The following is a 22,129-nucleotide window of genomic DNA, read 5'->3' as shown; positions in this document are numbered from 1 at the left end:
AGTGTATCTCATAGCACAGTTGCTCTTACTCCAAGAATGTGAAAATGGTCATGTAAAATTTAAAATAATTCCCATTAGGGTGAAAAAAGTAAAGTTTTCTCATCTGTTAGCTGAGAAATATGACAGGCTAGGGAGGCAGATGGGATGATGTGGAACGTGGAAAATGAAGTAGCTCAAATTTCAGATCAAGACAGGAAAAATAAAGGGTACAGGAATTATTAATTAGTAAGGACCTTTTCAAAACAGTGAAGACTTTGCACATGTTTTCTTGCCTTCATAACTCTGGTAGATAAGCCTACCGAAGAAATGAGGATGCTAGTAGTAATATTGTTAAGAGAGATACCCAGACAAATAGTCCTTTGATAAAAGCTCATTAATTCTAACTGAGGGAATAACATCAGATCCCAGTGGAAAAAAGAGATGAAACACTATTTAAAGAAATTTATGCACAAACAAAACAGGGGATTATATGGCTCTATGTCATCTCAGATTGTCCTCGTAGTTTTAAAGTTGTTCTTCCACCCCGACCCGATTGCTGAATTTAAAGACATTTGCTTGTAATAAGATACAACAATTTAGGGTTAATCTTAGCAGTAACTACAGTTATATTTCCACTGTCATCATGGATTAATTACATTTTCATGATGCGCTGTATTGCAATGCCTGGGTTATTGTTTAATGACGGTTATACTATGCAGCATGGCATTCCAGGATGTTAGGGACACAAGCAACCAAAACTCAGCCTGACAGTCCCAATTCAGATCCAAATAGTTTAAATATGTCACTACTACCATTTTCTTTCTTCTGCCTCATGACAAAAGAACATAATTATCAAAGTGTTAAGGGATCCCAGCTCTCATGGAAGGAGTCAGTGAGTGCTGAGTGTGCTCAGAACAGAGCAGGGTCAGATTAAAAAACAAACAAAAAAAAAAGGAAAGAACCTCTTAATATCTGGTCACCTAATGCACCCCTCAGACAGCAGCACCACCACCACCGGTGGCTGCACACCAGGTTAGCTGAGACAGCGGGTGGTGAAGTGAAGCAAAGCACAGCACATGTTCAGGGCTCTGAAGAGGCAGCACGGACGCAGCGGGAGCACTGCTTTGGTCTCACAGCACCCCGCCATCTTCCAGACCCACCTAGCTGCCCCCTTGCCCCGCTGCCTTAACGCTACCATGACTTCAGAGCCATCGCTGTCTTCTGCAATGCGGTCTCTGTGCCAAAAGGGGCTGCCGGCCCAGGCAAAGGGGGCAGCCGGCAAGGGCTGGGCAGTGGCTGACAAGCTGGGAGCAGTGGTGCCTGCCTAAGGAAAAGGCTGGCTCCAAGTGACCAGCCCGGACTTCGGCTTTGGTTTTAAGGGGCACACGTTTTGAAGTTTTCACTATGCATAGGAGGATATCCCACAGTTTCAGACAGGCCTTTTTGATATCATGCATATTTTCCCCACTTATTTTAAATAGTAATTGTTAATTTTACATTGTATTGTGCTCCTGAAAGAAAACAGTAGAAACAGGAAGGCGGCCCATGGGACTGCTAAGATTACAACTCACATAGGGACGTTACCTGTTAAGATTGGACCTGAATAGGGAGCACTTTTATACACTGCTAAGTCTCATTAAGAAATAGAAAAACAAACGACCAACACTCCTTATAAAGTTTATAATCCTGTTGGACTGTTTCGTAAGTTATATGATAACCAAATACTGAAGATTTCATTACATCTCCTGTGTACACTGGCAGTGAGTGAAGTTGTAGATGCTACGTTATACACAATATTTGATTCAAAAGTGACTTAGTCGATTTTTGAGACGACTGGGGTAAAAGAAGACAAATTATGTAGGGACAGAAACGGGGACAAACTCAGTATATATATTACAGTTGATGAGAACACATATTTTCTAGAAAACAAAACATACTTTCTCAAGAAACAGAACTACCATTTTTCATCATCAGATCATACAATTTAACCATATTTTATTCCTCCATAGTTTTTTCTTTTTTGCCTAATGGAGTTCCAAATGAAATTCTTTAGGACTCAGGAGGACTAATGTGCTCTCAATAACATCAATATATTCTTATGCACGTTCACTCCCTGGTAGCCACTTAATTTGGTTTCATTATACTACCAAATAAAGTTTCACAATTATAATAAATGTAATAATAGACACGGGTTCATGAAACACTAATTCATTCTGTGAGAAACACTAATTCATTCATTCTCTTTTCATATATTTTTGAGGTCTCATTCTTCAATTTTTTTATGCAGCATTGTTCAATGACATTTGAATTCGACTGATGTATTACACTAGTAAGATGGGGAAGGAAAATAAAGTTCTACAACAGCAACTATTTTTTCCTAGTTCACACATTCAGACACAAACGTCTAATTTGTTTGTTAAATGCCGCAGAGAACTGTGATTTCAATCAACTTGTTACTGCTATTTGTACCAGTCACTTGTTTTATTTGGATTTTAGGATTTTTCTTAAAATCCTTCTTCAGTAAAAGTATTAGGAATGGTATTAATTGTCAGCACGTACCTCAATACCCTGAAGTGGTTGTACACTGTATAGATATGCTTTCCTTACTAGGAGCTGGTTATGTCACTTCAGGGTTTAATACTGCATGAAGTGTAACATGAAGAAGAGCCAAACTCAGTTTTTACCTCCTCCTGGCAGCAGGAGGAATTCCTGCATCTGAATCAAACCACCAAAGCATTTGAATCTACATCCATAATTGCAGAACCATTTTTTTGTGAAGGGACAGGACACGTTCTTGGCCACTGAACAGTTTTTATTTGAACGCGTATGGTAAAGCTACTTCAATCTAATGAATGGAATAACATTCCTCTATCAGGAAACTGAAATGGTACTCTTTTTTAAAAAACTGTATTCAATATAGTTATCATTATTTTTAAAATTAAGCACAAACTCCACTGTTTTGCTGGTCGAAACTTAAACTTTCAGCACTAGTTCTTTGTGCAAAAGGTACTATCTAATTGTCCACTCTTTTTAATCAGGTCATGGCAGTAAGAGAATGTTTCCAATGATTAAGAGGCAAATATGCCCATCCAATTTTTTTTTTTTTTTTTAACAGCAATTTAACTTTGTATTTCATCACACTTTGACTGGGACATTGGACCAGATATCTCCAGAGGTCCATTTTAACCTAAATTATTTTATGGCTTTATGCCTTGCATCATACTGAACACAGCAAAAAAAGGTCCAAGATATAAAGTTTCTTCAAGACCCTGCAGAATATTAAACTTAGGAGCTGTATAGAGTCTCCTAAGCAATTCACTTATCCACTGACAGCTGAGAGAGGCAGCTTCCTACTAGGCTTGCCAGCTACCTAAGCAGTAGCAATGAGTCAAACAGTCCACTAATAAAGCACGCTGGCTGCAAGATCAGCACACACACGACTCCAGAGTAGACACAGAATATATCATTTCTTGCCTAGATGCCAAACTCCATAGGGTAGCTTGGGATATGAAAATATAGAAGAAGTATTAAATATCTGAGGACATTCTCAATCAACCGCAAGATTTAAAATCGGCTGGCTTCTGTTCTTGTAGAATTTACCAAGGGCAATGATGGTGATTTTATAAATTACTGCAATTATCTTTTTATACGGTTATTACTGAGTTACTACCCACTACTGTTTTGTGGGGACTGCTTACAAAACAGGGCACCAGCTCCATGTCCTTTGCGAGCCCCCAGCTTGCGAGCTCCAGCTCTACTTCCTTTATGCTGCCTCGAGATGTATATTCAGGGCTCAGAAAGTCAACTGAGAATTTCTTCAACAGAAAAGGATTTTCAGTAGTTACAGAGTCAATAGCACTTGTCCCATTTCTTTATTTTTCCATGAGCACACGAGGGGGAAGGATGGAGCAGAACTTTGGCACAGCAAGTAACTGCTTGTGTACAGTCCCTCAAAGATACTAGGGACAGTTACTTCACGGTTCCTCCTACTTAGTTCAAGAGTGAGGCAACCTGAGGATCAAGCAACCAAAACATGTTTCTTGATTCTTCTTTCATGTTAGTATTTTTGGAAGAAAAGGTATTTGGCCCACAATATATATTTGTCTTCCAGAACACTCAATAGGAACTAGCTATATTCAAAACTCCTTATTCTACAGAAACTAGATCAGCTAAATTTCACTATTCCATCAGTCCTATGGCTATACTTTTAAATACCCACCCTTAAAAACACAAACCATGGCCTCCTTCCACTTTACTGCAGGCAAGAATTACAGCAGGAACATATGGGGCACTACAGATGCGATCCCTTAAAACAGCACTGAAAGGTGGCCTCCCGACTTATTCAGCACGCACGAACACACAGAGAGGTCCAGCACAGGAGCTCAGACACGTTCAGACCAGATCCCTTCGTATCACAATCGGAGCACTGCGACTGCTCCAGCCAGTCCCTCTTGTGACTCATTACGGCTGAGCACACAGCAGGAAGAATACAGCTGACACGTTTCCTTTCATGTCGCCTGTTCCGGCTGGAAGACAAGACAGGAGCATCCTCCTGCAAGCACGTATCTTATTCCATGTTTTGCCAGCCTTTAGTTCTGCTGAATCTGATGTTCTAGACTGGCACTAGATAGCAACAGACAACCCCAGGTCTGTATCTACAATGTTTTTGCTCAGTGAATCTTTCTGACGTCTGCACTGACAATAATAATATATAAAAGAAACCATAAACAATTAAAATCACCCACAAATCTAACTTAAAAGTCAGGTCCAGAAGAGGCATAGAAATTAAATTTAAAATATGAAATGGAACAATAATGCAATTTAAAGTGGTACATTTGAATTAATGAATAAGTAATGAAAAAAAACCCCTCATTCTGGCTGATAAGAAGCTTTTACAGAATATTCAGACTTTTTTTCTCTTTCAGGATGTTGTCTTCAGCCAAATGGAACAGTAATTCACAGTGCTCTGCATGTCTAGCCAAGGTGTCCTCTGAGTTGTCCTCCCCTGAGACCAATCAAGAAAAATAGACTACTACTCATAACACTCTCCCCTTTTCATATCTCCCTTTCCAATGCCCAATAATAAAAGGTTAAGCCAAAACAACTGAAATAAGGTAATAATCATCCTAAGTGCTGTTATAAGCAGCATACATTTACTACTCCAAAACATGTGATCAAGGAAAAAAAAATTGCACCAGTTAATTAAAAAATATAAACAATCTTCTCTAGTAATGTTCAAAAGAATTGCAGCACCTTTTAAGTGAAAGAGAGGAAAATCTGTTTTCATCAATAAAACATACAAAGAATTGCCTAACTGTGAATGCCTCTTTCTCTTCAGCAAAAGTAATTAGGAAGGCATGTAACAGCTCTGTTGAATATGAATGGACTTAAACACAAACATAACAGCATGAACATGAACATTAGTAAAGTCTGGAGAATAGGAAATCTTCTTATTGCAGCCAAAATAAACACAGGACTTGGCATTCTCAGTAAACATTTAACTATAACTCAGCTCACAGACTATTTTCTCTCATTCTTTTTGCCTGTAGATTCTTCATTGTGCAATTCATATTGATCATGATTAAATGGCCAAAATCATCGCTCTCAAAGAGAAAGAGAGAAGTCCAGTACAACTCAGAGACACACGTAGTCATCTTCTTGCCAAAGGATCAGCTGTGTGGCTGGGAGGAGGGAGCAGAGTGGACTGGGAGAGAGAGACTTGGGGAGTCAGTGGGGAGAAGGAGTCATCTGCAATGTCTGACAAAGCAGGGGCTGGGCTCCTGAATTTAGGTGCCTCTGCTGACTCTGTGTACAATACAATATGCCCCTCTAGTGCATTTAAGGTGGGTGTTCATCACATCGAAAGGGAAAACCGACAGGAAACACTAGGTTTTGTGTAACAGGTATTGGAGCCTAGGTATTTGGTTACTCCCCCCTGGAGAATTTAACTAGAAAGAGGAAGCTTTCTTCTTCCTGAAGAGGATGGGATGGGAGCAGCAGGGGCAATAAATCCCTCCTTCTTTCTTTCATGTAACAGTGAAAGCAAACCACTTCTGCCGCCGGAAGCTGAGACACCGTAACCAGCAAGAAAGAGGAAACTCATTAGCTTGGGAGGAGGAATAACTGGCTTGCAGTGCCTTCACTTTTATTTTTTGATCCAAATGCAATACATGGCTATTCTGAGAAGTTACTTGGCTCTTCAGTAGGACATAGGTAGGCTGATTCTTAAAATACTACCTGAATTCCACAATATTTCAAAGGTAACAATACTACCTGCTATCTTGAATGCTATTTTATACACATTTCATAAAATACAACTTCAAAGCTCTACATTTGGGGTAAAAGAACATGAAGAGGTGCCTACAATGGAGCCAGCACCTTGGCAGACCTCTTCTCGAACACTGTGTGGGGTGGCTGAAAGGGGACGATGGCCTTACAGAGGCCACACCACAGCGGGGACACCGCTCATCCCCGTTTCTCTTGAGAAGCAGCAGAGCGACAGCTACTGCTGGGAAGTGCTTACAGCACACGTCAACCTCAGTGTTCACCGAACGCTTTGAAAACCTCACTGATTAGTTTAGGATGTTATGCATACTTTGCTGTACACACCATGAAATTTAATATTAGAAGATGTGCAAGAGGGATGAGCTGATGGCTGAATTTCACTATACTCACACATTTTTTGACAACACAGTCTAGGAATTTATTGCTACACCAAAACCTTCATTTAGGAAAGATCTACCACTATAATCCTCCAACCTGAATCCATATTTATTAGACATTAATTATAAATCCAATATTCAAAATACATGAATTTTAATATGTACAAGTTATTTTTACTGGATGGGGCTACTAGAATACAGACTGTAAGAAGACCACATCTAAGATTATAACAACTCTTAACTCGGAAAGCTACTCTTTAAAAAAAAGTAACCTTGGAAAGGATGGGAATAACGGAAAGTAATTGAGTAGCAGAAGACCAATTAGTTTGTATTCAAAGCTGAAATGACTTGCATAAGCGCATCAGGAGAAACCTAGCATTATTATAGTAAACACAAAAGGTACCAAAGCCAAGGATTAAGAGGAATTTTGTCAACTTTTAGGGGAATTAGCAGCAGAACAACAATCATAATACTCAACAGACAAGTGCCAGAAGTCTGGCAGAGCACAAACTATCAACTCTTGCAGTAATGGATCTGAGTGCTTGTTAGGAGTGTTTAACTCTGTCATAAAATTTGAGAAGGCAATACTTGGCTTGAAATCAGATTACCAAGCTTTGCATCTGTATGTCTTTTTGAAGCTTTCACATTCATCCTTTCCTAATACAACTTCAGCTAAAATAAGGTTCTTCTTGAGCCTTTCTCTAATGTATATGAATGTGTCCTCACATAGAAATCTGGCCTGCAACTATGGGAATATTCCCACAGAACAGTGCACATATGCTCTATTTTTCTTTTTTTGTTTTAAGAAAAGAGCACTGAAGTGTTGGGAAGAAATAAAAAAGAAATATATATTTTTTCACATTGTCAAAGAAATGGATGTACTTCTATTCTGGGTACTTACTAACTTTTTACTATTTCCCTGTAATGTGGATGTTTAATCTAATGACAGTATTTGCAATCAATGGTTTTCAGAACCAGTATCTATATACAATGAGTTAATCAAACCCATGCAAAAATATGATGGGCTGCCTCACTTTATAAAACCACGATCTAAAATAAATTATGCAAAAGGTTCCTCTCTGCTTATTAATTCAGAAGAATCGTTAGGTTGTTTAGAGTATTAAACACCATTCATACTATGACAGACCTTTGCCAAGTTGATTTTGTAAGTTATCAGGTTTAAGACTGCTACGTTTTAATGCACTAGAAAGCGCAACTCACTAACAGTCCATGCTTGGCTCACTCCCAAGAAACAATAATTTCCAACTAAGAGATCATAAACACCATGCAATCCAAATACAGCTGCACAGAACAGTAGCAAGGCCATGCAGAGCTGACATACAGTCAGAAGGTTATTGAAGAATACACACGTGGAGTCATACAAAGAAGTCATCCAGGTTGGTGTAGTAAAGCTAGGTATTTGTGGAAGATTAAGAGGCAAACTTGGAACTTTTGGAAGAGCTACATTAGGAAGACTGTTGGTGATGCTCCTGTGAAGAAATAAACAATGTAGGAATACAATAAAAAATAGAATATTTAGAGGACAACGGGGGAGAACACCTGATTAGACAGAAAGCTATAGGCAGGTGCTTTGTTCAGATCTTGTAGAAAGCACTTACTTGACAGGTTGCCATGACTCTTGTTCAAGACCTCTGTGAATGGACTGGGCAATTGATGATTCCATGAGATCGATGTAGCGGACGACCATGGGAACAAAAATTTCTTGCAAGTGCTTGTGAAACTTTCCATTGCACAAAAATGCTTTAAAAACAAACGAAACAAATAAAAAACGTCAGGCCTTTCCCTACTTCATTTTGCTATAGGAAGAAGTATCTCTTAAAACATTTTAGTACACAAAAGCATTTTAAAAACAAGATCCAGCTTGTGTAGGAAATACAGTTCATAAAAGATAAATGAAGTGCTCCATGAGGACACTGCAGTACATTTTAAACTGTCACTGTTACGAAAACTAGGCACATATTGAAGTTCTTTATTTGAACCAGAACACCTTTGCATCTTCTTAAAATTAATAACATACTTTGCTGGATCTAAGCCTTAGCAATTTTGTTCAATACTTAAGACACCAAGACAGAACAAAAAAACCAAACCAAACAAACACTATTTGAATGTCATTCAATTATTTTTATTCTCCTTATGCTAAGAAGAGCAAAGTTTACAGTAAAGCATTCCAGCCTCACTAGGCTATGTGCAAAGGTATACAGTGCTTCCTCCAGATTGCTTAAAGGAAAAAGACACTATGTGACATGTGCGTGTTTGGGGGAATAAGAACAGTTTACCCATCTGCTCCGTGTCCTCAGAACCTGGCAAAGTCCTGAATCGCTGCCTATAGCTACACAGGACATTCAATGAGCTCTCGAATAGAAAACATGTCTTGGTATGCCTATGCATGTCCATACATAAAAATCTCAAAGGCCAGAGCTCACCACCAGAATCCTGGCTTTTCCCATCCTGACATGTGCACAAACCTTATCAAGACCCCCTCGAACAAAAGCACCTCCCAGCCAGTCTGTGTTCATGTGAAACTCAGCCCCAGCAGCCACACTTGCCTCTCCTCTGCCCTCTCAACTATCTTGCAGAATTTTAAAGGATGCTAACTCTACACTTCCCTTCTGGAAGTTTGCTGATTCTCTGGTGTGCTTGTCTCCAACTTTACAGCCATTGTAGTTTTATAATTATTTAAAGGAAGTCCTGGAAACTAGTTGCCTAAAGCGCTTAGTAAAGCTGACAACATGTAACGCACCTAGAGGTGTTCTCTTGCTTTTCGAAAGAAATGGAGTTGACTGGTGAGCATACTATAATCATGAAGCATATTACTCAAGAAAAGTAAAGTAGCTATAAGCAGTAGAAACTTATCTGCTTCACAGATGGGATTTACTGCATGAAAAACTGTATACACATTGCAAACTGAAGATGCTTAAAACCTGAAAATTAGTTTGCCACCACCACTGCTTGTCCCTGTACTCCCTGAAATGTTCTCTTAGCAAATCCTAGCTCTTGGCACACTAATGTCTTGGCCCACCAAGGGAGTATATCAGTTTCATGTTTTGAATGTGACTGTGTTCACCCATTAATCTAGCACTATTATTAGGACCTATAAGAATATTCCCATGTGTACATGGAAATCATCATACAGGCAAACTGAGCCATAGAGAGAAGTTTTCATGATTTTGGTAACCCTCCTTTTCTCCCACCTATATTCTGTTGTTTTAAATTATCTTGTGGGTTTTTCCTCCCACCTATTCCTGCATCCAGGCTTCTCATTTGATTTGGATGGGTACCACAACCGCATTTTGAGGAGGCTTCCTAAGAAGAAAAGGCTGGATCATGGGGCTCAAAACCCTGGAAACCATCTCATAACATCACAGTCCCTCTTGTTCCACTACTGGTACAACTCCATGTATAACATATAAAAATACTTTCTGTAACTTCCAGAAACTCTCTTCCCTTCCATTCTTGAATGATGTTCACCACAAACTGAACCTGGGAGAGATGGCGACTATGGGGAAAATGTGTCATCAAGTTTCAGTTCCCTATTGCTACTTGTATTGCAAGGAAGTGCCTTTGTTGCTGAATGTCTGGATACTAATATTATTTTTTTTTTCTCGAATACAATGATCTGAAAGCAAGAACTATTTTCTTGAAAACATCCTTGCAGAGTAATGGGAAATTATGTATCAAGCACTTTTACCTAAGGAGACAACACTAATGCAATCAGCTTTCTCTGCTTTTGTTCACCTGCCTCTCTTGCTAAGAATTTTGAAACTTTTAGCTAATTTCAACCATAATAACACACAGGGGTGGAGATATCAGATATCTGAAGTTTCATGAAAACAGGCAGCTAAGGTAGCAGGCAGAGATTATTAGGGTTTCCACTGAGAAAAAGGCAGCGGCACAGGCTCATCTCTTATTAAACACTTGAGAATCCACCCTTGAGAGCACCTATGAGTCTATTACAAACATGCTCCATTATTTACACTGCTCATAGAGCTACCTGTTAACTAGCTAGTTCTGGCATAATTATTCATATATCAGGCACTCAAAACAGTGTAATTTTCCCTTATATTTATATACCTTAAAACTGCAGCATCTGTGATCAGCAGTAACAACAACTGAGAAGAAAGTGGATATTAACACAAAGGTGTGGAAGCTTGCCCACACGCCGTGTGTTTCACAGTAAACAGCTGATGAACATTGCCTTTGAGAAACAAAAGGTGGCTGGTATCAAGCTACATATTAGGCTGATTTTTTAAGGCAACTTTGAGCTTAAAAACAACAAGAATACAACTGTGTCAATTAAATCAATTTTGCTGCTTTATAGTGAAGCAGTGCAGGACTAGCATTAATCAGGCAATCGCACTTGCTTGAAGGGATGAGCTTGTAGTTTACTGTTTCCTGAGCACGCCGCAGAAATGCTCTGCTACAAGCCCTACTCTGGGAATTACAGTAATAAAGCCTCATGGGCAGGAGGGTGACTCTTGTTATTCCAAAGTCAGAATGAAATTTAAAGAAGTCACAGGCAATAAAAATTGTTCAACTTAAAAAGCTGAATCATTTTCCTACCATCCTGACAGCAGTCTTTGCAAGGAAGTGAAACTTTCCAAAATGATGCCAAGACTTTTAATCCGACGGCACCTCCACAGAGATCCCTCTGTACGTGGGCACACACAAGAGAGCGCTGTCTCGGATCAACGACTCCGGGAGCACTCTGTTTTCCCAGGGCTGAGGACATGGCAGCTCTGATTTACCCATCTGGAGATCTGCATCAAGGATTACTGCAGGGCAGGGAAAGAACTCAGAGCGCAGGGGTAAGTGATATAGCTGAGTATCATCAGCAGACTCATGGCACTCTACCCTATGATTAGAATTGATCTTGCCAAAAGGTACCACCTGTGCATCAAAGCAGATGGGAAACAAGAGATTCTTGAGGAAATGCCACACTTCAAATCCCTCAACTACCACTTGTCTTCAAAGCTATGTAGCTTAATTCTCCATTGTCTTGCCAATATAGACACCCCACACCCTCTTCATACAAGCCATCTCATATTCACACAAACAACAACAAAATGAAAGCCTATGCCAGGGCAAACTAATGCATATACAATATTAATGGAAAATGGATTGCAGAACAGAAACTGATCCCCAAATGAAAAATTCCTGAAATACTGAAGTTGAAGGTGCAAGTTATTCCACTTTTACATATTAGGTAGCTGACGTATTAAAATATGACAAGAAAAGACCAGAGATGAAAAGTACAGTCTAATAACGCAGCACTGGAATGAGGTTTCTCCTCTAATAGTAGGAAAAGAATCTACTGTGCTTGTGTACATCAGAAGCTGTGGGGCTTGCTTTGCTTATACTTATACAGGCAAAGTTTAGGAGTTATCCTGGCGTCAGCGTGTTAAGCTGTCCTCAAGAGCTTCTGCAGAATCAAAGGAAAGGAAGAATGACACAGGTTAACATGAGTCTCTTTTCCACTGACAAAATTAGCACTTTGGCAGGCAGTCTGTAATTATCCTGCTCTCCATAGGATTCTGGGGAAGGCACCACTTGGATTTCCTGGCATATTTTAAAATCCAAAATAAACCCAGTAAATTTCAAGAAGTAAATTTCCTTGGGGCTCCATATTCTATTCGTAGCAGTTGAAAATCATCCAATAACCTGAAAAAAGAAAGCTTATATTTCCATTCAATTCTTGTTTATATTACAATCTGCCTCCACAGAGCATTTATTAATCAGTTACTTAAATTGTGGTGAAAATGGCAAGTGTCTCAGCTTATATATAAATTGTTGTCTATTTTTACATGCAAGACATACTTTAAAAGTGAATTTTAGAGATGCACTATATGGAAGCAAGCTGAAAATTTATTTAAGAAGTAAAAATGTCCCTTTCTGTGAGAACTTTGGCAATGAAACTGCAATGAAACTTCATCTTTACAAGACAGAGTGACACAAACAGCTTAATGCACAATTTTCTTGTGCCTATACCACCCATTCAGTCAAAAAGGTTATTGGGATATTCTGGTAAGAAATTATCCAGCTTGAGTTAGCTCTCAGTATCAGTAACCAAAACATGTAGCTCTAAACTGAAGGCAGGTTATTATTTCAAAGCAGCTTCTAACTGGAGCAAAAATCCTAAGTCCCTGACGTAAGAGAAGATTCCCACTACAATGAATAAGAAGTGTAAGGTTTGGTGAAAGGTATCTTTATGTGTCGCTATAAACTTTGCCCTAATTACCTTAAATCAAAATTTCTTTCTATCTCCACCCTGTAGTTTAAGATGGGGGCTATGATGTTACAAATAAATTCTAGTACAAAAGTGGTACACAGGCTGTAACAAAGCAGGAAGGTGATGCTCTTTTTGGTGGTGTCTGCAACTCCACTACTAGCAACAGCAACAGTGGAAAAAACGTATCAGAGAATTCCTGTTTGAAATCAATAGCCATGATAATGGCAATGGCTTTCAAGAGGCTAACACTCAACACGCTGGTTTTTCTAAATCAGCTTCATCAGATTGTCTACAGGTGTACATGGCTGAGTTAGAGCAGGTACACAGACATTTCACTGAGTAATACTTGATGGAAAAAATGAAGATGATGAGTTAATTTTATAATACGCCTAGTTTTGACTGATTCGTGCCAATTTAGTAATGCAATTATGCTAAGTAACAGCACAGTACGTAGTGTCAGCAAATGACACTTGGGAAGAAAACTTGGCAAGGAAAGGAGCAGAATATTGAATATACAATTGAAAAGCCTCTGAAATAAGCCAAATATATGGACACTTCATGTAACTAGGCACTTGCCACTAAAAGATATCTCTGACACTGTCTTAAACAAAGAGGAGTTAATACATGTCTGTCTTAAGGCACTAAATACCTGATTAATCTGAATAATTAAACAATGACATAAAGTAAATTGCCTTCGAGAGCAGGCCCCTTCATAACATAATTTATAGGCTCTGTGGACAAAAAGCAACGTGGTCATTACAGAAAATAAGATGCAATCCTGGGACAACCACGTCCTCCTTCCCTCTATGAACACCCAATTCTGGAAAAAACAGTTTTGCTATCATAGAGAGATACTGGGTACTGTTATCTCTGTAAAATCCGCAACGCTTTACACAGTCAGGCCTAATTGTGTGTGAACAATAGAAACTTTGGAGATCATTAGAAGGTACACTATAAAAGCAGCTACCATATTTTTTTCAAACCTTTACATTTTGAAAAATCACAACAAATTAATCTACAAACTATTACTCATCTCCACAGTAAATGTAATTTTTTAAATCACTTTTTGTTATTCGTTAGCTCTTGTCAGAAAGGTGAAATATTTAATAGGATAGGAAGATCATGCTCCTCCATCCATTTTTTTAAGTAGTTCTTCAGTTAGACTTAACAGGAAAGCAATCACTGATGAACTCACTGATGGACTCTTAATTGTTGTGGAATAAGGACAGAAAAAAATGCAGAAGCTTAAAGTGACTCAAAACGGAGCCCTTCATAATAGAAATGTGAAGCTTCAGTCAGGACTCCCCCTTCCTCCCCCCTTTTACTTCATGAAAAGTTACACATTGTATTGCAAAATGCATTTTTTTTTTTTTCATTGTTAAATGAATATTGGCTTTGAAGTATTCGGCTTGAATCTTGTACAATGTTTTGTATACTATGCAAAATAACACGTTTGGTATTATTTGAATAGCAAAGACTATGCATTTTCATTATCTCAGTCTTTAATATTATATTTTAGTGACATAGTTATAAAAATAGTCTTACATGTAAGTTTTCTTTAATGCTGTAAATGTTAGATTGTTTCTTTATTGTTAGGAGTTCGCTCATGTCAGGTTTACATGAAAACTGACTCCTGCATTGAAGATTTACAGCTCATTTAAAGCTCTTGAGATAGAATAACACGCAGGTGTCAGTCCTCCAAATTTCACTGAAGATTAACCTAATATGCAATATGGTGACCTAACAGTTCTTCATTTGAAAGAAATCTGAAAAGTAATCTCTGATATAGCCGGAGAGTGAGAATAACCCAGTGGGATTTCCACCTCTTCATTTCCTAATGAGTTTTTTGATAATGAGAGGTGACTTTGCCAGTCACTGTGGGCTCTATTATGGCTAATTTACTCCACTTCACTCTCCTTGTTAATTATTAACACTAGCCTTTTTATCCTCATGAGACCACATTCCAGTTTTTCCCTTTTTAGATTTTTTTTCTAAATCTATCTTTATGAAGGTGATAGTTTTCAGGAAAAGGTTTTCACTTAGGGTAAAGCCACAATTATTTATTTCATTTTGGAAGACTGTAAAATTGATTAGATAAGCATGGGGAGTTCTTTCTAATGGCTTTAATGCACTTGCAAGGTGAAAAGGCTGTTAATTAAAGAATAAGCACTGAGGTATGTTCCACCTGGGAATCAGTTCTTGGTAGAATGGTCACTTGCCACTTGCTAACATATCCACCGATTAAAAGGTGACTAATTTCCATGGTTGCTTTCCAATAGTTCTGTGAAAAAAAGTGTAGAATTTTCCAGATGGCTTTCACTTGCCAGAAACTGTCATTTACTATATCTATTACCACTGGGGAATTACTGAAATTGGTATACAGGTGTGACATTTCATACAGGACTCATTTCGTATCCTTCAGTTAAGGTTTTACAATCTTTCTAATAATTGCTTTGACATGAAAGTTTTCATAAAATGTCTTTCCTAAGGCTGTTTTAATCATTTAGCATTATTATCCATTTCATCTTTTAAGGAAAGAATAATCAGTAGCCTACCAGCAACCTCTTTGCACGTGAGGACAACCCTCATTTGTTTCTATCACTTCTCTCAGGTTGGAACCAAAGCGCAAAGGAACACAAACACAAGAACGTAGTTAAAACTGATGCCACAAATTCTTTGTGTGAGACTACTGCAAAATACCTCCACAGCTTTCACAAACCAAATAATTGTTTTAAGTTCACATAACATCACAACTAGAGACGTGCTAAACTGAAAGTGTAAGATGGTAGGAAAGACACCTGAATATAGGCTTTGGATTTTTAATCTGGATTTTAGATGAGCAGACACTCACTTCAAATAATGAAGAACCCACCTCACAGGAGTCTAACTCTTAGGAGATCTGCCCCAAGATCAAACAATTCCTACACCCTTCCGAGCAGTCTTCTAAATTGAGCTTAAATTACCACCAGCATGGCAATTTTAATATGTTTCTGTAGTTGCAGTTTGTCCAACAAGGGATCCAGATGAAACATTCATGAATATCATAGAAAGATGGAATCATAGAATGGTTTGGGTTGGAAGGGACCTTAAAGATCATCTGGTTCCAACCCCGCTGCCAGGGACAGGGACACCTTCCACTAGACCACATTGCTCAAAGCCCCATCCAACCTGGCCTTCAACACTTCCAGGCAGGGGGCAGCCACAACTTCTCTGGGCAACCTGTTCCACTGCCTTACCACCCTCACAGTGAAGAATTTCTTCCTTATATCTAAATCTATATCTTAAAAACAAACTAAGGGAAACACTGACAGATACATTTTTTTTCACTAGGATAACGTGAAAAAAGAAATCATCAGGCATATAGCATTTCATGTACTGCTAAATGTCAGGGTATTGAAATACAATTAATGAAAAGAGACCTCTAAGGCTGGATGTTAATGTTCTTTCGCTCTGTCCTAGACCACAAAGTGATGCAATAACAGTGACTTTCAACAATCCTGTTTAAGATCCAGCTTTAGTTTAGTGGCCCTGTCCATTTGCCATTTGCCCCTTTCCCTCCATGAAGTTCATCATCCATCGTGTTACAGTGAATTGTACATTTGCTAGTTGCTCCATTTCATGATATAGTGCTGTGGCCAACAAGTACTATACTGAGACGACCTATATATTTCAATAACACTTGGCAGCTAAGGTTAAGAATAATACAATGATAAATAATATAGGTTGCAATATGTGTAACCTTGGAGAAAAGCTCTTGAATACTATTTTCCATTCTTTCAGTCAAGCAGTTTCCAAACACAGAGCTAAAATTCTTAAAAGCTATTGAACTTCCACAGAAATGAAATTAATTTTTCAGGAAGAGTTAAAAATGATTTCTTGTATTTATAATAAAAAAATCTAATTTTGGAATAACTTGAATCATTGAATAAAAATAGCATTTGTATCTCCAAAATAATTTAAAAAAACCCCAGTGTGTCATTTTCTAATTTTTTTAAAATAGAATATGAGTAAACACAGAAAATATAGCACAAATGTATTTTTTTCCTTATGATGCCTTAAAATGTTAGGAGAAATTACTTGTCTGCAAAATAAGGTGCAATTCAATGTTTTTAAAACAGCATCTTAATTTTTTTTTGTTATTTCCTTAATTCCATTATTAAAATCCCTTTCACAAAAAACTGGCTTAGGAGATCACTTAACTGTTATAAAAAAAAAAAGAAAATTAGCTCTTCAAAGATGAATAAAAGCAAGATAACACAGCTATCTCAAATTTTGTTCTCCAACTCAAATAATGATACAACAATACACTGAGTGAAAATAACACTGATTTGTTGTGTGTATCTCACTCCATTCACGCTGAGCCTACAACACCTTTATAGACATAACTAGTCTGAAAGTAGTTTACGTGAAGGCTTAGAAGGAAGTATTAACTACAATTTTATTTAAGCAGTATAGATGAAACATGAAATATTAAATACATATTATGCTGCTTGTACATCATTGATTTAAACCTGAACAATTCGTGATACTGAATGGTTAAAGGATTGCCAGAATAAGGACTGAAATGGTGCAAGGACAGAGAGAAACTGCTCAACTTCCAAGAAATGGGGCACCAGGATATACATCATAAACATGGACACTGCCACTTTTATTTTGAGAATTATATTAATTAGAAATACATTTCTAAGGTGTGGGCACATTGAAAAATCTTATGCACACAATAAGTAAAAACTTATGATCTTACTGTCATTTCTGAGGGCGTTATTCAGCAGCTGGAAAAGTGGGAAGCTCTCCCAGGAGTCCTGCGGCTGTGCCTCGAGTGCTGAATCCATGTCAACAGAATAAAGAGACAAAAACTTCTCTGCATGCTCAGCCAATAATTCTGGCCACCAAGCGAACGCCTGCAAACATGACAAAATGCAATTACTAGACATGAGTCATAAAGCAAAGAGATGTGTTGTATCTATGGCAAAATACATTTGGATATGTCACTTCATGTCCTGTCTCATTTGGGAAGGATGAACAGGCCAAGTGAAAAATGTGAAAATACTTTATAAAACCTTGCATCAAAAATGTAAGAAATCAAATAGATTATGCTACAAAAGATTATATAATCAGAACAAAAATGTAACACAAGAAATCAAAAAAGGAGTACAAATCCCTGCAACTCTTCTTGCCAGAAAGCAAAGAAGAGAATGAAGGCCTCAGCCTTGAAAAATTGTTGTATATGCTTCTTTTTTATTTGATTCAATTCTAAGGCTGTAAGTAATCAGATTAATTCATGTTTCAAATAAATTCTTGTGAATACATTTTGCACTCATTTGTTAATCAGAAAGGATGGTTTTAGTGTGAAATTTTATTCCTTGAAGCCTAAAGGATTTTTTAATAGATACAGAGCGCTTTTTAATTCCTATTTTTGCCTTAAACATGTCAGCTTCTCCTGAGGAAGGCATCCAGATTTCCTTCCACAAATGCTATATATACATCTTTAGAAATTCACTAATGTCTATATTAATTTTTAATAACTTAATGTGTTGGAATACACAGTTTTCTCTGGTAAAAATTTAGATTCTTAGGTAATCTTAGCTTAAAAGAAGAGAAGAAATCTGTGAAAAATAGTGTCAGCAAGTAAAGGCAGCTCCACATTATAGAATACTTCACATATAACTCTTGTACCTTTTTACTGTCACTGAAACCTAGGCTTTAAAAGGTCAGTATTGAAGCTGAGTATTGGATCAGAGGGAGCTGTATGATCCTGGAGTTAAAGATGAAGGTGAAGTGGGTTTATGAGACAGGATGCACATCACATACTGCTGAGAGTGTTTTGCTCACTGTTCATGAAAATACCTGACAGTGAGAAATACCTACACATACTAGATAAGAAAATGTTTTTGCTTTCCAACTTATGCCCCTCATTTTGAATATCTTGTTTTGAGTATTTTTGAGTTACCAGCATGGGACTATATGTAGCTTGATCTATACAAGCGCTGAGCTCCAGCAACTTCAAATAAAGTCATAGAAATCCTCACTTGCACTTCTGAGACGCAGGTCCTAGGAAATGTAGAATTATGTACTCAGACCTGAAAGGCATCAGATAAGACAACTTCTGAAAAGTGGTCTACAAATATGTTTTTGCATCCTGGACTTCCTGATGACTGCCTGCAATTCTTTTTGACATGGGGCAAATGGAGAAAAGATGAATTGGTAAGAGGTTTTAAAGAAATACTGAGCATCCTCTGCTATTACTGAAAAGTAATTTGTGTGTTGCAGTGTCAGGATTGAGGGATGCTGATTGGCACCATAGCGAAAAGGACAGATGAGGCTTCAAAAATTTTGGCAAGAGTTTGAAACGGAGTCTTCTTCCTCAAACTGGAAGAAGTTTCTCACTAGCAAATCCTGTTTAAATGGGAGCTCGTTAAAGGAACAGACTCCTTACCCTAGAAAATAACTAAATGCAAAGAAATAAAGAAGAAAAGAAATGTATACAGGCATTGGCAAGCAAATTTAGGCAAGCAAAACTTTTAAGAAAATACTGCCAAAAACTCAAAACAAACAAAGCAAAACTAAAAACAGAAACCCAGTATATTTTCTTTCCATCTTCTTCCCCTTTGCAAATGACACTTTGAACCAGGACAGAAATTCTTCTGACCATCTCAAGAACTACCCATCATTGTTTAGGCAGCAAGGAAGAAGAACAGAAAAACAAATACTACAGCTAAAACAGTTGTTCAGTCATGATGGATAATAGGGAAACAAGGTAAAGGCAATTAGCAATTGGTGACACACATTCTAAGAGAACAGAAACATTGACTGGATTAAAGGAAGACAGAAGTTCTTAGATTCTAGAAAGACACACAAATGTGGCAATACAACACCAGAAATCATCAGAACAATTTATGCTACACATTCAATGCACAGTTCCATGCTATAAATGATGAAAAATAATGCTTAGTTCATCAGGAATCACATACCTCTCTTCCCTTTGGGAATCCCAGAAATTTGGAAGTGTTATGAATTAAAAAAAAAATAAAAATCTAGTATTAAAAAATGTGATATACTATTTTAGAGATTATTGACCCTTTTTGTCAATTACACCATCAAACACTGAATATTTACTTAACATTATGATGTGAAGTCACCGCACAGTCTTCAATTTGGAGTAGGGGATGTATAATTTTGTAATCTTGTTCTCAGATATATTTTACTATTGAAATTCTGCATGCTTTATAAATTTCAGTAAAATTGAACATTTATTACATGAATGAAGGAAGGGGAAAATAATCTTAAAATTACCTTTATTCTTTTCAAGCTGTTTTAGATTAGATTGAAAACTTTTGCTGAATTGATTTTTCTGAAGGCACATGCAATATATTTACCCTTCTGAAAAATACCACATCTCTGACTGCAAATAAGTAGTATGGAAAGTAATCTTTGAACAGAGATGTTTAATCATACATGTATCATTTGATCTGTTTCTTCTGTGTTCTTTTCCACAGAGGTCTAATATTCTTACAGTTATGCAGGGCCTCAAAAGACAAAGACAACAGTATATACATTTTATTAAGTAATCGTTACGGAGTAACGCAGTGGCAACAGTAGTGTAGAAGAGGACCTCCAGGGAATTAATTTCAAATCATTGAAACAGCTGTTTCTTCAGTATAAGACAAAACATCTATAACAAGTTCACACATGACAGATGTAAGCTAAAAACTAGATTCCATAGTGTGATATAAAACCAGATGTTTTGAATGATCATATTTATAACTATATATACACTAAATCATGTTTACCCCTTTGCATATTTTCCTCAAAAATATTTATTGAATTTTTTGATAACATTTTTAAAACAATTTCCTGAACCTTAGAAAACTATATTTATTAATTAAATGTTAATAATATATACAATTGTGTGTACCTGGTCAAGTTTATTTTTGTAATTCCTTGATATAAAAGGTGTTATAATTCTAAATATTCTAAATATGGTTTCTGTATCATGAAGCAAAAGACTTGAGAGTGAGAAACATGAGATTGTTCTGTTTTAGTTCTTCTTCCTTATAACGCCATTTAAAAACGTGCAAGTTTAAAAGCAGTACTTTTCCAATCAACAGAAAAGCAATGTGAATGTGATTATTAGACCCATCATTATTTTTACATTAAAATCAAGATCTATACAGCGCGATGAAAACTAGCTTTCAATAATATTTTCTTTCTATTTTGAATGAGAGGTGAAAAGTTGTAAGGAACAACTGTATAAGGCTATGAATGTTTTCCATACCATTTCACCATCTCCAGCACAAAGATGCTTTCTCTATTTTATGCTCTTTAATTTTCATTCCTAAACCTACAGTTCATTCAAGCAAAGTCAAATAGAGTTTTATTTCACTTCACTTTTCATAAGCTTCAAGTCTCTTATTCCTCTGTAAATGTGAACTGCCTTAAACATATGTCAGAAAGTAAAGCTAAAATGTTTCTTGACAGAATTGCTTCGCATCAGAGGAGAAAAAAATCTAGGAACAAACCATTCTCTACAGTAAATGCAGTTATGGCCTCACCTCTGAATGATGTTCTTCATTTTGCTGCAATACTTCGATACAGAGTTCTGCAAGGTGAAGAACCTCTTCCAGTTTTCTAGCAGGTGTTGCTTGGTTCATGGTCTCTATATGAATACAAAATGCAAATCAAAATTGCTTTAGTTAGAAATAAGATTCAATAGTACGAGAAAATGATACCAGAAAAGAATGGGAATGGTGCAAAGTTACAATTTCTTGAAGTATAAGCAATTTCACATGTTAAAGACAATCCTTGTAATACCAGTAAATGCAGCTGAATGTCCAGATCACTAGAAGGAGAAAATATTTAATTCACAAAAGAATCACTCATCATTTTAAACATTACCAAATTTAATATGCAAGAACTAACAGGTGCATCAATGTATTGGATGCTCAACTTCTGCAACGAGCAAGTTCTAGTTCTCTTCAAGGTCGGATGTACAAAGACAGCAGACACTAGAGACCTTTTTTTTATTGTACCGTCAGTACAATGCCATTCTCGCTAGATGACTCATTACTGCCATCAGCAAGATTCATGCATTTTGCAGCAGTCAAAAATTCCAAATGTTTAATCTAAATAAGACACTACATGTTAGCCATATTTAAAATTAAGAGAAGTATAGTAATTATTCAAATAACTAATTTCTAATAACTAATTACTCAAATAACTGATTTTCTACCTGTTGTTCAGC

At 37.1% G+C, this 22,129-nt stretch overlaps 1 protein-coding gene across 13 annotated transcripts in view; it reads right to left on the bottom strand.

Annotated features, from left to right (window-relative positions):
- Positions 1-22,129, bottom strand: part of CADPS2 (calcium dependent secretion activator 2) — a 324,205-nt gene that overhangs the window by 47,967 nt on the left and 254,109 nt on the right. For 9 of the 13 annotated variants that reach the window (XR_015706229.1, XM_087764100.1, XM_087764101.1 and 6 more), the window contains 4 exons: positions 21,441-21,544; positions 17,633-17,789; positions 8,261-8,402; positions 8,012-8,131 (listed from right to left, as the gene is read on the bottom strand). Coding sequence is in view for 12 of the 13 variants with exons in the window: in XM_087764100.1 (XP_087620226.1) it covers positions 8,012-8,131; positions 8,261-8,402; positions 17,633-17,789; positions 21,441-21,544 (523 nt within the window). In the remaining variant the exon portion in view is untranslated. The remainder of the gene's footprint in view (positions 1-8,011; positions 8,132-8,260; positions 8,403-17,632; positions 17,790-21,440; positions 21,545-22,129) is intronic. The other 4 variants (XM_087764105.1, XM_087764106.1, XM_087764107.1 and 1 more) reach the window with 1 other exon arrangement.

The sequence above is a fragment of the Nipponia nippon genome, unplaced genomic scaffold (assembly GCF_047370975.1).
Source record: "Nipponia nippon isolate SJK-2023a ecotype South Korea unplaced genomic scaffold, ASM4737097v1 scaffold_3, whole genome shotgun sequence".
Lineage (NCBI taxonomy): Eukaryota > Metazoa > Chordata > Aves > Pelecaniformes > Threskiornithidae > Nipponia > Nipponia nippon.
The sequence above is the reverse complement of the archived record's forward strand: the minus strand, read 5'-3'. Positions and strand labels throughout refer to the sequence as shown.